General features: G+C 37.6%; 1 protein-coding gene across 7 annotated transcripts in view; it reads right to left on the minus strand.

Moving 5' to 3' along the window:
• Window positions 1-21,398, minus strand: part of SPIRE1 (spire type actin nucleation factor 1) — a 183,287-nt gene that overhangs the window by 11,795 nt on the left and 150,094 nt on the right. For 4 of the 7 annotated variants that reach the window (XM_032875800.1, XM_032875796.1, XM_032875799.1 and 1 more), the window contains 3 exons: window positions 19,028-19,069; window positions 11,537-11,709; window positions 8,699-8,789 (listed from right to left, as the gene is read on the minus strand). In XM_032875800.1, coding sequence (XP_032731691.1) covers window positions 8,699-8,789; window positions 11,537-11,709; window positions 19,028-19,069 — 306 coding nt within the window. The remainder of the gene's footprint in view (window positions 1-8,698; window positions 8,790-11,536; window positions 11,710-19,027; window positions 19,070-21,398) is intronic. The other 3 variants (XM_032875802.1, XM_032875801.1, XM_032875797.1) reach the window with 1 other exon arrangement.

The following is a 21,398-nucleotide window of genomic DNA, read 5'->3' on the forward strand; positions in this document are numbered from 1 at the left end:
TAAATCAAGATAACCAGTTAAAGAATCTTAATCACTAAAAACTCCATGTGTATAAGAAATCAAGTCAATGGTCTAAGAATATCTTAATATATAAGTGTTTTCCTCCAGGAAAAGTTTCTTTTTTCCACTGCTGTAAAACATACATAAAATATACTTAGTGTCTTTATATTTTTTAAGATTTTATTTATTTATTTGACAGAGATGGAGAGAGAGAGAACAAGCAAGAGGGAAAGGGAGAAGGAGAAGCAGGCTCCCTGCTGAGCAGGGAGCCCAACACGGGGGCTGGATCCCAGGATCCTGGGATCATGACCTGAGCCGAAGGCAGACGCTTAACTGACTGAGCCATCCAGTTGCCCCTAATTTTTTTTTAAAAGATAGACTTATTTATTTGAGCGAGCAAGCACATGAGCAGGGGGAGGGGCGGGCAGACAGAATCTGCAAGCAGGCTCCCCAGAGTGTAAGCCCCACACGGGGTTCAACCTCACAACTCTATGATATCCTGACCTGAGCCGAAACCAACAGCCTGACGTTTAACCGACTGAGCCACGCGGGCACCCCTAGTGTCTTAATTTTAACTGTACAGTTCAGTGGTATTAAATATTTCCATCATTGTGCAACCATTACCATCTTCTATCCCCGTAACTCTTCATCTTGTAAAACTGAAATTCTGGGGGCGCTTGGGTGACTCAGTGGGTTAAGCCACTGCCTTCAGCTCAGGTCATGATCTCAAGGTCCCAGTTGAGCCCCGCATCGGGCTCTTTGCTCGGTGGGGAGCCTGCTTCCCCCTCTCTCTCTGCCTGCCTCTCTGCCTGCTTGTGATCTCTGTCTCTCTCTCTCTCTGTCAAATAAATAAATAAATAAAATCTTAAAAAAAACACAAAAACTGAAATTCTGTAACCATTACAATAACTTCCCATTCTCCTCTACCTACAGACCTGGCAACTATCGTTCTATTTTCTTTCTCTCTGATTTTGACTACTCTAAGAATCCCATATAAATGGAATCATACAGTATTTGCCTTTTTTGTAATTGCTTTCTTCCCTTAGCAAAAAGTCCTAAAGGTTCATCAGTGTAGCAACTGCAGGATTTCCCATTTCTAAGGCTGAGTAATATTCCATTGTGTGACTATTCCACATTTTGCTTAGCCGTCCATGCACTGATGGGACACTTGGGTTGCTTCTATGTTTTAGCAATTGTGAATACTGATGCTATGAACATGGATGTCTATCTCTTTGCTTATATAACCAGAAGTAGAATTGCTGGATCATACATAATTCTATTTTTAAATTTTTGAGGAGTCACCATACTGTTTTCCACAGCACCTGTACCATTTCACATTTCCAACAGTGCACAGGGTTCCAATTTGTCCATGTTCTTGTCAACACTTGTTATCTTCTGGTTTTTGTTTATTTTGATGGTAACCACTTTAGTGGATAGGAGGTAGTATCTCACTCGAGTTTTGATTTGCATTTCCCTAATGGTTAGTGATGCTGAGAACATTTTCATGTGTTTGTTGATCACTTGTATATCTTCTTTGGAGAAATGACCATCTGAGTCCTTTGCTCATTTTTTAATTAGGTTGTCTTTTCTGTTGTTGAGTTTCAGGACTTTCTCTATATATTCTCTGAAAATTAATCCTTTATTAGATATATGATTTGTAAATATTTTCTCATCTTCTGAGGGCTGCCTTATCATTCTCTTGGTGATATCTTTTAGTGTACAAAAGTTTTTATTTTCATAAATTCCAATTTGTCCATTTTCAAAAATCTGTGCCATTAGTGTCCTATCTAATAAATAATGCCAAATCTAATCCCATGAAGCTTTTGTCCTATCTTTTCTTCAAAGAGTTTTATTACTTTACATCTTACATTTCGGTCCTTAATCCATTTTGAGTTAATTTTTGTATTTGATGTTAGGTAAGGGTCTAACTTCATCCTTTTTTTTTTTTTAAGGTTTTATTTATTTATTTGATAGAGAGAGAAAGAGAGAGAGAGAGAGAAGCAGGCTTCCCACTGAGCAGGGAGCCCAATGTGGGACTCGAGTCTAGGACCCTGGGTTCATGACCTGAGCCAAAGGCAGATGCTAAACTGACTGAGCCAACCAGGGGCCCATTTTTTTTTTTTTTAAATCTTTAAAGTGTTTAAACATTTTTTAAGTTTTTTTTTTTTTTAATTTATTTGAGAGAGAGAGCATGAACAGTGGGGAGGGGCATAGGGAGAAGGAGAAGCAGACTCCCCAGTGAGCAGAAAGTTCAAATCGGGGCTCCCTCCTAGGACCCTGAGATCATCACCAAAACTGAAGGCAGATGCTTAACTGACTGAGACACCAGGGGCCCCTAACTTCGTTCTTCTGCATGTGGATACCCTGTTTTCCCAGCACCATTTCTTTAAAGGCTACTCATTGAATGGTCTTGGTACACTTGTCAAAAATCTTTTGACCATATAGGTGAGGGTTTATTCTGAGCTCTCTATTCTATTCCATTGATCTATATCTTTGTCTTTATGCTAATGCCAGAGTGTTTTGATTACTGTAGTTTGTAATAAGTTTTGAAATCAGGAAGCACGAATACTCCAGTTCTTTTTCAAGATTGTTTTGGCTATTTGGGTCCCCTGAGATTCCATGTGAATTTTAGAATGGGTTGTCTTCTGGAGCACCTGGGTGGCTCAGTTGGTTAAGCATCTGCCTTTGGCGAAGGTCATAATCCTGGAGTCCTGCGATGGAGCCCTATGTCAGGATCCCTGCTCAGCAGGGAGTCTGCTTCTCCCTCTCTCTCTGTCCCTCAACACTGCTGGTGCTCTCTCAAATAAATAAATAAAATCTTTAAAAAAAAAAAAAAGAATGGATTGTCTTCTATTTCTGCACAAATGTCATTGGCATTTTAATAAGGATTGCACTGAATCTGTAGATCATGTTGGGCTGTGTAAACATTTTAATGATATTAAGTCTTCTAATCCGTGAACACAGGATGTATTTCCCTTTACTTAATTCTTCTTTAATTTTTTTCAGCAATGTTTTGTAGTTTTTAGTGAGTAAGTCTTTCACTTCCTTGGTTAAGTTAATTCCTAACTATTTTATCCTTTTTGACATGATTATAAATGGAACTGCTTTTGTAATTTCCTTTTCAGTTTATTTATTGTCTGTGTACAGAAATACAACTGATTTTTGTGTGATTTTATATTTTGCTACTTTACTGAATTCATTTATTATAATAGTTTTTTTGGGAATCTTTTAGGGTTTCCTTACACATAAGATCATAACATCTATAAAGAGATAATTTTACTTCTTTTTTTCCACTCTGGCTGTCCTTTATTTCTTTTTCTTGTCAAATTGCTCTTACTAGCGTTGCCAGTACTATGCTGAACAGAAGTGATGAAAGCAGGGATCCTTGCCTTGTTTCTGTTTCTTAGAGGAAATTCTTTCAGTCTTTCACCACTGGGTATGATGTTTGAGGTGGGCTTTTCATATATAGCTTTTATTATGTTGAGGTAGTTTCCTTCTATTGTGAAGTTCCTCCTAGTTTGTGAAGTTTTTTATTATGAAAGGGTGTTCAATTTTGTCAAATGCTTTTTCAGCATCAATTGAAATAATCTGTGGTTGTTTTTCTTCACTCTGTTGATGTGGCATATCACACGAATTAATTTTTATATGTTGGACCATCCTTGTAGTCAGGGTATATATCCTACTTGGTCAGGGTATATAATCCTTTTAATACATTGCTGAATTCTGTTTGCTAGTATTTTGTTAAAGATCTTTTGAAAAACCAGTATTTGTAAAGGGTATTGGTTTGTAGTTTTCTGTCCTTGTAGTGCTTTTGTCTGGCTTTAGCATCAGGGTAATGCTGTTCTCATAAAGTGGGTTAGGGAAGTACTCCCTCCTCTTCATTTTCTGGGAAATGTTTGAGAAAGACTGACAGTAATTTTTTTTTTTTTTAAATGTTTGGAAGAATTCACCAGTGAGGCATGAGAGGCCTTTTCTTTGTAGGGAGGGTTTATGCTTACTAATTCAATATCCTTACTAGTTATTGGTCTAGTCAGATTTTCTCTTTCTTTCTGATTTAGTCTTGCTAGGCTTGGCATTTCTAGCAATTTGTCCATTTTATCAAGGCTATCCAATTTGATGGTAACCGTTCATGATACATTCTCTTTTTATTTCTATAGAATCAGCAGTAATTCTCCCCCCTTCATTTCTGATTTTAGTAATTTCAGTCTTTTTTTTCCTTAGTCTACCTAGCTAAGAGTTTGTCAATTATGTTGATATTTCTGAAGGACCAATTTTTGGTTTCATTGATCTTTCTCCATTGTTTCTCTATTCTCTATATTTTATCTCTGCCTTAGTCTTTATTATTTCCTTTCTTCTGCTAGCTTTGTGTTTAGTTTGTTTTTCTTTTTCTAGTTCCTTACGTTGTAAAGTTAGATTGTTGGTTTGTTCATTCATTCATTCCTTCCCTTCTTCTTAAAACCAAAACATTCATTGTGCAACTAATCATTGAAATTTCTTGTTTTTAATGTAAGTATTTACAACAGTAAATTTTACTTTAGCACTGTTTCCACTGTGCCCCATAGTTTTAGTATGTTGTGTTTTCATTTTCATTCATTTCTAAATACTTTCTAATCTCTCTGGTGATTTCTTCTTTGATCCACTGATTTTTAAAAAGTGTGTTAATTTCCACAATTCTGTGAATTTTTCAGTTTTCCTTTTGTTACTGATTTCTAACTTTGTCCCATTGTGGCCAGAGAAGATACTTTGTATGACACCTGTCCTTTAAAATCTATTGAGGGGGTGCCTGGGTAACTCAATCACTAAGCATCTGCCTTCGGCTCAGGTAATGATCCCAGGGTCCTGGGATCGAGCTCCGCATTGGGCTCTCTGCTCAGCAGGAAGCCTGCTTCTCCCCCTCTCTCTCCCACTGCTTGTGTTTCCTCTCTTGCTGTGTCTCTCTCTGTCAAATAAATAAATAAAATCTTAAAAAAATCTAATGAGACTGAACTTATAGTTTAACATATGGTCTATCCTTGAAAATGTGCCATGTGCCCTGGAGAAGAATGTATATTCTGTTGTTGGGGAATGTGTTCTGTATGTGTCTGTCAGATCTAGTTGGTTTATCATGGTATCCAGGTCCTCTATTTCCTTATCCTCTGTCTGGTTGTTCTCTCCATTACTGTGAGAGGGTACTGAAGTCTCTGACTATTACTGCAGAACTGTCTATTTCTCCTTCATTCCTGTCAGTTTTGCTTTATATATGTATTTTGACGGTCTGTCAATAGGTGCATAAATGTTAATAATTGTTCTATCTTCTTACTGTATTGAAACTTTTATTAATAGTGTCCTTCTCTGTTTTAACTTTTTTTAAAATTTAAAGTCTATTTTGTCTGATGTCAGTATAGTTTTCCCAGCTTTCTTTTGGTTACTATTTGCATGGAATATCTTTCCATTCTTTCACTTTCAATCTCTGTGTTTTTTTGAATCTCAAGGGAGTCTTTTCTAGCCAGCATATAGCTGGAGCATGTGTTTTTATCCATTCTGCCAATCTCCAGCTTTTGATTATAGAGTTCAATTCACTTACATTTATAGTAATTACTGATCAGGAGGGACTTTTGTCACTGTGCTATTTGTTTCCCATATGCCTTAGAGCTTTTGTCCCTCTTTTCCTTCACTCTTGTCTTTCATGTTAAATTGATTTTTTTAAATAGTGAAATGTTTAAATTGCTTTCCCATTTTCCTTTTGTGTATATACTGTAACTATTTTCTTGGTGGTTACCATGGAAACTACATTTAACATCCTAAAATTGTAACACTCCGATTTGGATTCCTAGCAGCTTAATTTCAATAATACACAAAAACTCTGCTCTTCTAAAGCTCTGTATCCATCCTTTTTGGAGGTAACAAAATTACATTTTTATACACTGTCTTCCCCAAAATATAGACTAATAATTCTTTCAAGTGCCTTAGTCTCTCAAATTATGTAGCAAACAAAAAGTGCAGTTACAAACCATTGTTACAATACTATTAGCTTTTATAATTGCCCATGTATTTTACTGAGATCTTTTATTTCTCCTATGGCTTTGAATTATTGGCTAGTGTCCTTCCATTTCCCCTGGAGGACTTCTGAGCATTTTCCACTGGGAAGCATCTAGTGGTTATGAACTCCCTCAGCTTTTGTTTATCTGGGAATGTCTTCATTTCTCCCTCACTTTGCTGGATATAAGACTGTTGGTTGACTTTTTTCTTTAAGCACTCTGTATATACAGATCTCCCCCACTCTCTGAAAATAGAGCATTCCTGTGAAACCTTTTGTAAGCTGAAAGTGTATAAACTAAAAAAACAATTGAAGCATTTTATAAAAGTGAAAAATCTTCTTTGGATTTCTTTCAGTTAGCTAAAACAGATACTAACGTTGGTCCTTCATAAAAAGTGAAGTGGTATAAAGCAAACTTTCAGAGAGTGGGGTGGAAAGCTGTATTGGCCAACTATCTTCTGGCCACCAAAGTTTCTGATGAGAAATATACTGAAGATCTTAGAGAATCTCTTATATATAGTGACTCATTTCTCTCTTGTCACTCTGTCTTTGGCTTTTAAAAGTTTGATTATAGTATGTCTTGGTGTGGGTCTCTCTCATTTTAGCTGGGCTGTCTGAATGTTTATATTCATGTAATTCCTCAAATTCGGGGAGTCTTAGCCATTATTTCTGCAATTATTTCTTTTGCCCCTTTCTTTCTCTCATCTCCTTTGGGGACTCCCCTAGTGCATATCTTGGTCCACTTGACAGTGTCCCACAAGTCTCTCAGTCTCTGTTTGCTTTTCTTCAGTCTTTTTTCTTTTTGTTCCTCAGGCTTGACACCATCCTTTGTCCTATTTCCAAATTTGCTGATTCTTTCTTCTGCCTGTTCAAATCTGCCATTGAATCTTCTAGTGAATTTTTCACTTAAGTTATTGGAATTTTTGGCTCCAGAATTTTTTGTTTGTTTGTTTCACTTTAGGTTTTCCAGCTCTTTATTTATCTTTCCATTTTTGCTCACATATTGTATTCTTGGCTTCTCCATATCTTCTTTTAGTCTTTTGAGCATTTTAAAGCAGTTTTTTAAAAGTCTTTGGTATATCCCCTTCTTTTTCTGGGACAGTTTCTGGTGATTTCTTTCTTTAATCTGAATGGACCATACCTTCCTGTTTCTCTGTATGACTTGTGATTTTTTGTTGTTGTTGCTGAATACTGGACATTTGAATCTAATAATGTGGTAACTCTGGGAATCAGATTCTGTCCCTTTCCCAGGGTCTTCTGCTTTTTGTTAAGGTTTTTGTTTATTGTTTTCTTGATTGTTATAGGCTGTCTCTGTGCTGACCATCAGCCTGAGATGTAAACTTAAGATCCTGTCAGGTCTTTTATGAGCCATTTCCTGGGCATGCACTGTCATTTTATAATTCTCTGTATATGTAGTTTTGGAATATCTTAGTTTAATGTCTGGCTCCCCAAAGGGAAAAAGCTAAGAATGAAGGAGGTGGGTAAGGAGGCTAGCCCTTTAGGTCCCCTGGAAGTCACTTTAGCATGCAGGGAGCTTGTGACAAAGCAACAATAATCACTGCTTCTTTGTCTACACCTTTGGATTCCGATGTAGCAGAGGACAGATTCCCAATATTTGGAGGACAGGGTCCTTTTTGCCCACCCTAGCTCCTGGAAGCTATGTGCAAGCTGTTTCAGGAACAGTATGTTGCTACCTGCCTTGTGGCTGGCGTGGGGCATGAGTAGCTCCCATTGTGCTAAGAGCTAAAAGTGACTGAAATTAACCACAATTTTCCACCTAAATCTTCCTCTGGAAGTTGCAAGCCTTCAACAAACTCAGAGTTCCAAAGGACTTACATCAGACAAATTCTGCCAGTACAGCTGTTGTCCAGGTGGGAGACAGATTCCTGGTGCTCCTTATTCCACCATCTTTCCAGAATCCTCTCCCTTAATGTTGTAATTTCTTAAATCTTTTATAATGATTTTATACACAAAAAGATTATTAAAAACATTTAGAAATGTGGTGCCTGGATGGCTCATTTGGTTGGGTATCCAACTCTTGATTTCAGATAGGTTGTGATCTTGGGGTCATGGGATCAAGCCCTGCATCAGTCTCCACACTTGGTGCAGAGTCTGCTTAAGATTCCTTCCCTCCGCACCTTCTCCCATTCAAGCTCTCTTTCTCTCTCTCTCTCAATCTCTCTAATAAATAAATAAATAAATAAATAAATATTTTTTTAAAAAGCATCTAGAAATCACTTAACTTTAGATCTGTGTTCAGAACCTATGAGAGTTATAAAGGCATTTTTACTATCCATAAATGTATGTGGGTATGGATATGTGTATATGTGTGTGGGCCTGGGAATGATAAAAAATGTGATTATTTAGGGCTCCCAGCTTAAATTCAGACAAGAAGGTAAATTAATCTAAAAAATACAGACAGTTGATTTATTCCCTACAACTATTATCTCTAAACCTGAAGGTGAATGATCTGTTATAAGAACCTGAGGCCCAGTTATCAGTTCAGCCCTACCTCATCATGTCACTTTAGGAATATATCAATATTTCTGCTCCTGATTAGGGAAAATTCCAGGGTTAGTTTTCTATGCTAAATGATCACAAAGCACTTAGGGACTCCCTAGTCTTGGTCCAGTGTGTTTTTGAAGGAATCTGACGCTAGCTCTTTGTACCACAAATACTCACTCTTCCTTGTGGACACAGCCTCTACTAAGGGATCTTCAAGGAAGGAGGGAGACACACTGCTGCTGCTGGTTGACTTGTGTAGAGTTTCCTCCTGAGAAAGGTGGGGACAGAGAAATAGACTCCTAAGACATTAGTGCTTTCATGCTAATAAATTTTACTACTACAGATTTATTTCAGTGTGAGGCACCAAATTATGTCAAAGGTTCAAGGCAACTAGAAGACATAGAAGGTATCTAAAATTAGACAAGCCTGGGTTTGTGTTCTGGATTTGTCCCTCATTAGATTGATGTGATACAACAAGTTTCTCATCTTTCATCATCTGGTGTTTAATACCATCTTTACACTGTATTATTGGATCAGATGATAAAATATGCTCAAAAATGCTTAACACATTACCAGGCACATAGTAAATGGTGGTTATTATCATTATTAGAGAAATATTTAACACATTTATAAAAGTAATAGATTGGTAAACTGCATGAAGGTAGATGCTATGGGCCTCATTCATTGTTGTCAGCAACAAACCTACTGTTAGTAAGTGATGAATAAATATTAGTGTTTGTTGAATAGATGAAAATAAACATTTCATAAAATATTGTATGAATCTAGAAAAATGTCTACATTATGCAAAATAAATTTTAAATTTCTATTACCAATCAGATGAGACCATAATTTGTTTCAGATTATACCCAGATGAACTACACTACTTACTCAAGAAAAATTTATTATCTACCGTGTGATTGAGGATATACATGAACCACATGAAAACGTATGTCCATAATATCTATAGAAAATTGCTAAATATTTTTAAAAGTGGAAGAAAGAAAATTATTTTAAGATATTCGCCTATGACTATGTGAGAGAAATCATGAAAATTCTCTCTGACCTACTTATTTAAGGCGACTTTGAGAACTAACTTAGCCATTCACAAAAAATGGCCTTACCTAAAACCTACTGCTAAAAGCACTGGTTTCACGCAAGCTACCACACAAAGGATCTGGTCAAAGGACAGGACATGAAAAAAGGCTGTAAACCACACAGTTCCAACAAAGAAGGTCTGAACAGTGACCTCCCCACTCCTGGTACATACCATGAAGAATAAATCAAGCAATGTAACCAAAGCCCCAACCCTGAACACGGTGTAGAGGTCACACAAATCTCCAGAAGAGCTAGTGCGCAACTAGAACGCCTTCCTTCTGCCTATGGAAGGCCAAAAGGAAATAAAAGCCAAGAGTATCTCTTAGGAAAAGAAAAAGGAGCCATACACAGTAGTCCCAAAAAATTATGAGGTGGGTGCCACCTTGATTTTAACAGCAGAAACCACCACACACCACCTCACATACCTCAGCCCACCTTCCCCAGAAACATTTTTAAAGCCCAATTTTACAGAATTCTGAGCTTGTCTACATGTTCCACACCATTCCTCTTTACTGTTCTGACTTGCTCCCACTGTGAACAATGAAGAGCCCATCCTGGGGCCGCCGGGTGAGTGCAAGTTAGTTAGTAAGAGACAGAGAAGTGGTGAGGACACTGGCACGGTGCAAGGCCTTTGGGATTTGCTCCCAGAAGCAGTTGGGGGTCCTCTGCCCCCGCATGCCCACTACAGGCAGCTGCACCCAACTTCTCACTACTTGAAAACTAGTCTTCGTTAGGCTCAGTTCCTGGCCCAGGGGAATCACAAAGACACTCAGAAGGTACCGGGGACTTGGGAGGTCAGATCTCCTCAGAGAAAAGTCAGTGGGTGTGGACGCTTACTCTGCTTGCCCTGTCACGTCCATTCCCTCGACTAAACACTTTTGGCCTGGCTGGGGGATCCTGATGGTCTCTGATCTCTCAAACGACTGCCAGGCCTGCTCTCTGAAACTTGCTTGTTTGTATTGTCTGATCCAGTTACTAGTCTCTGACACTCACTAAACTAGGCCTTTTCTAGTTCTACATCCCGACCAGTGACTCTTAACCAGGTCCTTGTTGGAACAAGGTCACTTCCGGAACTCCTACTGCTCCTTCACTGCTGCTTCGCTCCAAGGGTGGTACTGAAGGCTGCCAGACCAGAATCATCTCAGAAACCAGTCTGGGTGATTAAAGAATAATTCCTTAATTCTAACTTGGATGAATATGAAGTGGATGGAGCCAGCAACCACGACAACAAACAGAAGCCGGGAGGCTGGCTGTGTGTGTTTATTGTGTCTGGCAGGCCCTGAGGGAAGAGGGAGGGAAGGATGTAATTTCATTTTACACAGTGGAGATACACAATACTGATGCTGTAGACAAAGGGCTGGAGAGAGACTTGGGAAGCACCAGCACCCTGAGAGTTTCTGGAAAACAGACAGGACGTGCGAGATTTTCCTCCAAAGGGCAGCAGGGGAAAGATGAAATCTGGAGAAGCCTAGCAGAGTTTTCTTTTGCAGACACATCCACAGGTATTTCTATTACCGAAAGAACAAGCTTCACTATGGGTAGGTGTGTGTGTGAGAGAGAGAAGAACCCATGGAAAAATATTTTTCTTTTTCCTTCCCCAAAACAAAGGGAAATATCCTAAAGATTATACGTTTGCATTTTTTAAACTTATTTTTAGTACCGTAATCTAAGACCATACAAATATTTTTGAACTTATTCTATCAACTAGGACCACTGTACTGGTCTTTCCCGAAAAATAGTAAGTAACCCACTGTTTCATTTCCTGCTAAACAAATGAATTTCAATCCCAACTTTATTGATTGAAAGATGGGAAGAGATTAAGCAACAACCAAGGCCACATGGCTAGTAAACGAGGTCAGAGAGGGCTTGCACTCTGAACTTGGAGTTAAGAGGTGTGAACCAGGCAGTCATGGGACTCACCTCGGAGTCAGAGCTGTCCAGCTCAGCCAGGGTTGGGGCTTTAAGGAGTTTCTTCCGCTGCAAAGGCATGTGCTGTGCCGCACTCAACCCATTTTCTTTCGTTTGTGATGTTAAACCTCCATTCACCATCGATGATTCCGCAGCATTCTTTGGAGATTCAGGGGTAGTTACATCTGGTAAAAGAAAGGCAAAAGTTTACCTTTTCTCAAGCTAAGAAAGGTAATCAGTAGACCAAATGCACTTTCCTAAGTACCTGCACTTGGAAGCACAAACCACACAAGCCAGGTGACATGGCATTTCCATGTCACACAAATATAACACAGAGGCTTGATATAATAATGCCTAGGTATATAAAACATTTTTGTTAGATATTAACTGTCAGGTTAAAGAGAACATTTACATGAATACTAGATTCACATTTATACACTAGAATTTAGAGCTGGAAGGAATCCAGATAACTGACTATAACTTCTTAATCTTGCAGAGACCCGGAGAGGCTAGTTTCACTTTATAGCCTCCAAAGAGCTAGTGACGGATGGACCAAAGTGGTGGCATGCGCAAAGCCATAGCAGGTATATGACTTTAAGATTTGAGAATGGTCTAATTTAAAAATCAAAATCGTGAATAATCTATAGTTATATAAATATGAACACAAAGAACCTGGGATACATTTGCTTTGATAAAGCTGATTTAGATGATCCAGAACTCAGATCTGGGTGCGAAGGCAATACAAGAGATCAAAGAAATGTGGCAGCAGAGTACAGAGTATGCAGAGCCCAGAGCCCAGAGCCCAGACTACGCAATGTATGAGTACAGAGCATGGGGTCTATAGAATATGTCATACAGCACAGAGTATAGAGAGTATAGTGCACAAGGTACACAGAGCACACAGGACAGACTACGGAATATACAGGATATAGCATACAGTACAGAGTATAGGTCAGAGTATATTTTTTGTAATTGAAGGAATTTATTTTGAATATGCATATTATTCATTCAATTTAATTTTTCATAGTGCATAGCTATGTATGGAAGTTTATAGGGAGAAATAAACATTAGAAATACCTAAGGATGGAAGTATACAGGCAAAGAAGACACTCAATACATACTCGTGAACAGGCTTAGAAGCATCACAGGACTGCATCCATTAGGAAAGAATGACAGCCACGCAAAAAATCTATCCAAACCACGGGAGGCCAATGCAATCAGTATAAGTTATAGCTTCTTGTACAGGACAAAAGTATCCATGTTCTTTCGATTGAAAACATAATATAAATAAATATGGCTTGGTTTTTACGTCCAAGTCACAAATCATCTATAGACGTAACAAGTGCGGATGTTGCATGTGATAAGAAAACATTAAAGGCCATAGTATATAATCTAGAGTATGTAGTACAGAGGGGAGTACAGAGAATACAGTAGTACAGGGAGTACACATAGTGTATACTGTATAGAATATAGACTAGAGACTAGAGCACAGAGTATAGAGTACAGATCACAGAACACACAGAGTGTGTACAGTAAGCGGTATAGAGTATACACAGAATGCAGTATATAGCGGGCACACAGTACAGGGCATAGAGTATACAGAACAGTGTACAGACTACATATAGAGTACAGAGTACAGAATATATAGTACAGAGTACAGACTAGAGAGTTCAAAGCATAGAGTACAGAATACAGAAGAAGAGTATTGGGTACATAGTACAGGGAACAGGTTATAGAGTTTAGAGCACACAGCACAGAATAGAAAGTACGGAGTATATAGAGTACAGAGTATACCTTACTATAATGTAAGATGCAGATGATTTGGTTTCAAAGTCTAGCTCTGCTGCTACCTGTCTGACCATGAGCAAATTGCCTAACCTCTTGTTTCATCATCATCTGTAAAATGGGCCTAACAACAGACATGGGCTCCTTTTGAAGATGAAATGAACAAGTGCATATAAAATACTTACTCAATACTGTGTGTACTAAAGGTAACACACAATAAACGTTGGCAATTACGGACACTGATTTTTACCTCCATTTGTAAGTAAATCGAGGCTCAGGGAGACTCAGCCAGTCACCCAGCTAGCGTGTGGGGCAGCTGATACTTGATTCTTTGTATTGATCCTAAAGGCCACCTTTTTGCCTTTGTATCCTGTACTCACTCTTTCAATGCAAGTGGAATCAATTTTCTCCAGTATTTCAAATGATGTGTCAAACACAAAGTTTAAATTAAATTAAATTTAAATTAAATTAGAGCAATTAAAAGCGAAAAAAAAGTAAAAAAAAGTAGTCACTGCATAATTTAATTTACAGAACAACAACATGAAACTGATCTTTGCACATGGAACAGTCTGTGAAACTCCTGTGGTTGAAAGTAAAGGGTACACTAAGCATGAAAGTGAAATAAGACAGGAGGGAGGGAAGGAAAGCACTATAACTGCAGTTACTGTAAAATACAGCAATTTCCCTCCCAACATACAATTTTTATACGTTTGCAGTATAAGCGGTGGATTTCCAGGAAACATTCAGTGAATAAGCATGTTCTAGTATAGCCTTACTTGACATTATTAAAATAACCACGTAAATTATTATAAATGATATTCATCTAGTTTAATATTTATACTTTTTGCTACTTTTAGAGATCAAGAAGGTCAGAGCACATGCCCTTGTGAATGAGAAGAAAGGGTCTGAGTAAGCAAGGAAGGAGGGAGGAAAGGAAAAAAAGGAAGACGGGCAGATCTGTCAATCATTTATTTAACACAGAAATTTTCATAAAAAATTTGACAAGACGTGTTACTTTTCTTATTACCCTTCCAGATGTTAAGCAGCTATAACAAAAACATAACTGGGGGAGAGGCTGTGCTGAGGGGGACTAAAGGGCAAAAGCAGCAATTTTTTACACAAATTTAAAGGTTAAAAGCTTTAAATAAATCTTTTTTAGGGGGGTGTAGAGAGCAGTAGGCTGCCACACTTCACAGAATAATTGAGAAGTTCTCCAGAAAGCAAAGAAGGAAAAGATTAGGCTAACTGATTAATTTCTATTCAAGAAAAAAGGTAGTGTTCAAATACAGTATTGAAGCATATTTTAAAAGATCTTATTCTATTCTTATCTTATTTTATACACTTCCTATATAGAATTGCTCATGTTGTTGCAGGTGTTAGGCTTTCAAGAGAAAGCATACAGTTAAAACACACACATCTTTGTCTCCTCTTAGCTGCCCAGATTCCAGTCCAGTTGCCCACACTGCAGGTACCACAAGAAGGGAAACCATCGGCTTTCCGAGGTGGGTCTCACGTTTCCATTCCTCCAAGAGCTTCGCTATGGCTGAGAACACTAGTAGTGCATGGAGGAATACTGAAAGTTTTAATGGTTATATATTTAATGCTTCAGAAAAAATTATATCAGATGTGTGGCTTTATGGATGTTTTTCCTTAAGAAAATTTTTAAATAAAAGGTCATTGATAGTATATTAAAATAATTTAAATAATGCTGGAGGTACTTAAAGCCTGGCAAAAATCTGACCTAAAGTTTAGGGAATACTGCTGAGTGACTGCGGCTGTCGTGAGTTCATTTCATTCTCAGTGCAGGAGATCTGAGAAATGACCCAATAGCTCTCTACTTGTCCGAACACTACTATGAAGTTGATAATTGTGTTTGAGCTCATTGACTAAAACTGAACTCTTTGACTGAAATAATAACCTTGTACTGAATTCAAAGCTTTGAGATAAATGGCGTTGATAAAAAAATTATGTAAGAGGTTTCAGGATGATCTCCACATTTAAGACTAAATATTGTGTGTGTTTTTACCTCATACTATATATTTGTAAAAGACTCAGTGGAACATATCTTTAAGAGAAATTTTTAAGTAGTTTGATTACTAATAAATTTCTGTTCCAATGAAGAAATCCTTATTATTACTTCAATGTATCAAGTGAAAAAACCAAGGATTTGACTAAGACTTTATACTTCTATGTAAGATGGAATGTCTTGAGAAAAAACTGGTGATATTTATAAATAAGCAAAAACATTTAAGATGCTAGATACGGCTTCAGAAGTCACATACCTCAGGTTCAATCTAAAATGCATAACCATGATATTAAATACTTTTTGTAATATCTTTATATATGTTAGATTCACCCAACTGCTTGGAGGAAATATGACTGTGATAGAGATTACATATTTATTGTTTACACTGAAAAAATAAATTATACTTACCTTAAAGTTGAATGGATTGTTAAGATTTTCCACTAGGCATTCATAAGACATACTTAAGCAGCAGAATATACTTCATTATGTCTTATTCTATATTTAAGTTCAGAGGCATTATCTATACTACACATTTAAATACTTGCTCCTTAGTGTGTTAATTTCCCAGCTTCGAGAAGAATTGTATTCCAATCTTTTTATTTAGGTTAAAAGAATGGATCAATTTTTTCCATTTATTATTTGGGATATTTTAATTCATTAGTAAAAATACAACAATGAAAACATAAAAATAGCTAGCACAAGAAATTGAGAATGAAGCATGTGGAAATCATGAAGTGCACTGAAAGTAGCAAACGAAAAGCAGTTGAAAGCCAATACAATTTTTTGCTACTCTTCTATATCATGGAGGTTAGGAACTTTCCTCCCAAATGAGAAGCCACCATATAACTTATAAGAACAAAAATGCACTTATATATATTGTGTGTGCGGGCATGCAAACTGTCCAGATCAGCCACCTGCACTTAATTTATGTTAGACAACAGTCAATGTGTTTAGATAGCCAGCCACTTCCCTTGTAGTCCAACTGATGGAAACATCTCCAGAAAAAGACACAGTTTTTAAAATATACACTGCCAACCTCTGGAGATTATCAGTAACAAATATGTACCAAAACATTTCTGAGTTTATTTTCCAGAACATTTTGGTAAGGTTTTTCTTTTTCTTTTTTTACAACATTTACTCTGCAAATGGTTGTAAAATAAAAATTTTCAAATGGATAAAGAAAATAGAAAAAGCTCTTCAGTGGTCAGTCAAAAGTAGTAAGCGAATATTGTAAAATATTTATCTGAGTTTTTTAAAAGCACAAGTGCCAGTGATACCTGAGACCTGCAAATATAAACAGAAATTTAAAAACAGTTGGGAACTAGTTAGCAATGGGAAGGTGCTCAGTAAATTTTCATAAACAGAATAGGATACAAGAACTATTTGGCTCTTTAAATACGAATTTGTATATAAGCTATGTCAAAAATTTCAGGGCATATGAAAGAAAACTGGAAGAAAATATTAGTGTCAACATTTTATCTCATTTTACATTCAAAACAACAATTTCCAGGGGCACCTGGGTGGCTCAGTTGGAGTCTGCCTTTGGCTCAGATCATGATCCTAGTGTCTTGGGATCAAGCCCCATATAGAGCCCCACATCTGGCTCCCTGCTCAGCCAGAAGCCTGCCTCTACCTCTACCTCTGCCCCGCCCCTGCTCATGCTTGCACTTTCTCTCAAATAAATAAAATCTTAAAAAAAAACAAAAACAAAAACCCAGCTTCCAAAATGAAAAATTCTAACTTCCAAAATATTTTATTTGAATTAAGTTGGCTTTGAAAATTCACTCATATATAAAAGCTCCATTTAAAAAGAGACTGATATTAGAGATCAAACTTAGTCATTAATGGTTATGTTTCACTATTAATCGCTGTCCATTTAACAGAAGGGATCTAAACTTGTACTATAAACCCAGAACACACTAATTATACAGTTGATCCTTGAACAAGGTCAGGCAGGAGTTAGGGGTACAGACTTCCACCCCAGTCAAAAATCTGCAAATAACTTTTGACTCTCCAAAAACTTAACTACTAATTAAGCCTACTGTTGACTGGAAACTCTACTGATAATATAAACATTCAACTGATGCATATTTTGTATGTTATATGTATCGTGTGTGTGTGTGTGTGTGTGTGTGTGTATTCTGTAATCTTAAAGTAAAGCTAGAGAAAAACATTTTTAGAGAAAAGAAAATATTAAGAAACTCATAAGGAAGAGAAAATGCATTCACAGTCCTCTAGGCACGTTTACTGAAAAAAATCTGTGTAGGCAGGTCAGGCCAGGCTGGAGGCAGCAGTGGGCCTCGTACCATGATGAATGTGATATTTTGCAGCCTGGGGGCCTTGGAAGAGTCAGCTGCCTGGTGGGCAGGCAGCCACAATGGCCTGGGTATGCAGTACAGCTGCCCCATTGGCCTGCAAGGGCGGCCACCCATGAGTGGGAGGGGTGGAGTCCATGGTTGGTAGGGGTGGCCCCAGGCCAGCAGCAGCCCGCACAGCCCCTGAGCTCCGTGCATGGAGGACTAGGGAGCAGGGGTGATGGGTGTGTGGGCTCCCTGTGCAGCACCATCCTGCTCTCTGGGACATGCCTTGCTTCAGCTCAGCATCCTGTCCACCAGCCCTGGGTGTAGACCACCCTGTCGGCAACAGGGGTCAACCTGCAGTGCTCTTCAGTCTTGGGTCCCTGGGAGCTGCTGACAACTTCAACAGGCCTCCCTGGGCCGTCATGGGTCCTCGGAGGGCAGCAGGTTAGTTGCCTTCCATTTAGTCCGATGAAGACTGGGGTGGACAGTTGTAAATAAATGTGTAGCTTTTGCCGTCAACTCTTAAATTAAAAAAAATTCCTATAAGGGGACCTGAGCAGTTCAAATCCATGTTGTTCAGGGTCAACTGTATTTTACAACCAAAGCCATTAGAACATATCTGTATTTTTATACTCTCAAATAGCGCTCAGAAGCATTCATGACCAGGATCTATCCAGAGGGAGCGCTGGGACACCAAAGACAGCTCCTGCCTACCAATTGAGGAACGGTGATCCTCAGAAGCAGCTGACAGCTTTGACTCTAATTACTTAAATATCTGAATGCTTAAGAGATTAAGTGTCAAAACTTTGTTTCTTGAAATTTGTTTCTATTCTCTTAAGGCAAAGCTCTGTTTTAGATTTTGACATCACTGCTTTATTAGAGTGTGGGTGAGGGAGCACCTGGGTGGCTCAGTAGGTTAAACATCTGGCTTCAGCTCAGGTCATGATCCCAGCATCCTGGGATGGAGTCCTGCACTGGGCTCCCTGCTCAGCCGGGAGTTTGCTTCTCCCTCTGCCCCATCCCCTGCTTGTGATTTCTCTCTCTCTCAAATAAATAAATAAAATCTTAAAAAAAAAAAAGTTGGGGGGAAGAAGAAGAAGAGTGTGGGTGAGAAAAAGTGATGGTAAGGATGGGCAGTCAAATTCCATAACCACAGGGATGGCATAATAATTCTATAATCCCTCCTAGGCAACAGATTTATTATTGTTTTAATTTTTTTAAGCACATCGTTCTCAAATAAGCAGAATGTTTTATCTTACTGACCACAGCTTAGAAGAAGCCTTTCAATTTTCTTCTTTGACATGTTTGGACAAGCAGATGAATGAAATGTTTTCACAGAAACCACAAAACCCACGTCAGGTGTGAAAGAGCTTTTTTTTTTGTTTGTTTTACCTGACAAGTCAAAACTGTAAGACATGCTAAGTGGCCGCATTGCTGAAAAAAGAAAACAAACAATAAAAAGAAAATAATTCAGCTATTAGGAATATATAGGGAGGACAAAAAAGGGAGGAGGATTCAAGAAGACCATAATGGCACATTTCAGACTTTAAGGCAGAAGGTAGCGAATAAAAATTGGGAACACAACAAAACCATGAATCTTAGTTTCAATTATATCACTAAGACTTGAAATGGAGTAACAATAAAAGAAAAAAAATAACAACTTTTTAAAGAACATGTTAAGAATGACAGCATGATACAGATACAAAACATTTTAAAGAAACATAATACAGGATTTTGGCTTAAATATAACATGATTTTAGGGTACAAAATTTTTTAAATTTAAGAATAAATGTGTTCTTAAGTAATTTATTTCAGGATGAAAATCTGACCAAAATCTCTGCCCAAGGTGAAATACTTGATAAAAAATCTCCTTTTGGAACTAGTTTCACAATGCATCACTATACTGCCAATTGCAGGCAATGCAACCTAGCAGCTGCAGAGGGGCCCCAGGAGCCCGAATGTCCAAGTTTGAATCTCAGCTCTGCCACTTACTAGCAGTGTGATTCTGGGAAAGTTACTTAACCTCTCTATGCTTCAGTTACTTAATCTGTAAAATGGGAAGAATGGTATTTATCTCATGAGATTGTTAATGAAGATTAAATGACCCTACCAAAAAAAGGTGCTTGCACATAGCAAACACTGCTTCACACATAGTAGAAGTTCAATAAATATGGTTTCTTAAAAACAAACTTATTTATTTCCTATTGAAATAATTAGTCCTAAAATTTTTATTACATATGCTTAAAACCACTGAATTGTATAGTTTATATGGGTGAATTTTATGGTAGATAAATTATGCCCCAAAAAAGGTAATTTTGAAAAAGCTTACTACAAAGATTTGATTAATTTGGGTATTCATGACAGTGAAGTTAACTATTTTCGCTGCAGCCCAAAATTCTTTTTTTTTTTTAATGAGGAAAATTTTAATACATTTTTGAAAAACAGAAAAGTAGACTTGAACAAAAGAAAAGACATATCCTGTTATAGGATAAGATTAGCCAAATTCATAAACTTTGGATGGCAATTCTCCAACTTCGTTTTATAAATGCAAATGTGATCCCAATTTTATTATTAATTTTATTAACATATGATATATTATTTGCCCCAGGGCAGCCCAAAAGTTTTATCAGTACCATCTATTCTATGACCTGGGCTGAGGTAGGACAGGCACCTTTACGATCAGAAGATGACAGAACCTCAGATACAATGGGGATATTGTAAGGCCAACAGACACATGAAAAGATGCTTACCATCACTCATTATCAGGGAAATGCAAATCAAACCCACAATGAGATATCACTTCACACCTGTCAGAATGGCTAAAATAAAAATATAAGAAACAACAAGTGTTGGCAAGGATGTGGAGAAAAAAGAACGCTTGTGCACTGGTGGTGGGAATGTAAACTGTTGCAGCTACTATAGAAAACTGTATGCAGGTTCCTCAAAAAATTAAAAATAGAATTACCATATGATCCAGTAATTCTACCACTGGGTATTTATCCAAAGAAAATGAAAACACTAATTTGAAAAGATATATGCTCCTCTATGTTTACTGCAGCATTATTTACAATTGCCAAGAAATGGAAGCAGCCCAAGCGTCCATCAACTGATGAATGGATAAAGAAGATGTGGAATGGATAAAGAAGAAGTAAAGAAAGAAGATGTGTGTGTTTGTGTATATACAGCCACACAATGGAATATTGTTCAGCCATAAAAAAGAATGAAATCTTACCATTTGCCACAACATGGATGGATTTAAAGGATATGACGTTAAGTGAAATATGTCGGTTAGAGAAAGACAAATACCTTATTTGGAATTTAAGAAACTAAACAAACGAACAAAGGAAAAAGAGACAAAGAAAAAATATCCTGGTGGTTACCAGAGGGCAGGTGGGTGAGGGGATGGGTAAAATAGGTAAAGGGGACAAAGAGTACATTTAACCTAATGAGCACTGAGAAATGTATAAAACTGAATCATTATATGTACACCTGAAACTAATATAACAGTGTAGGTTAACTCTACTTGAATTAAAAAAACCTACCTATTTAAAAAAATCTGCATTTCTGTAAAAGGCATCCGAATCAGCAAAGAAGTCAAATTCTCAGTCATCACAGATGACATGATACTCTATGTGGAAAACCCAAAAGACTCCACCCCAAAATTGCTAGAACTCATACAGGAATTCAGCAAAGTCACAGGATATAAAATCAATGCACAGACATCAGTTGCATTCCTATACACTAACAACGAGAGAGAAGAAAG

The sequence above is a fragment of the Lontra canadensis genome, unplaced genomic scaffold (genome assembly GCF_010015895.1).
Source record: "Lontra canadensis isolate GAN:19392208 unplaced genomic scaffold, GSC_riverotter_1.0 scaffold57, whole genome shotgun sequence".
NCBI lineage: Eukaryota > Metazoa > Chordata > Mammalia > Carnivora > Mustelidae > Lontra > Lontra canadensis.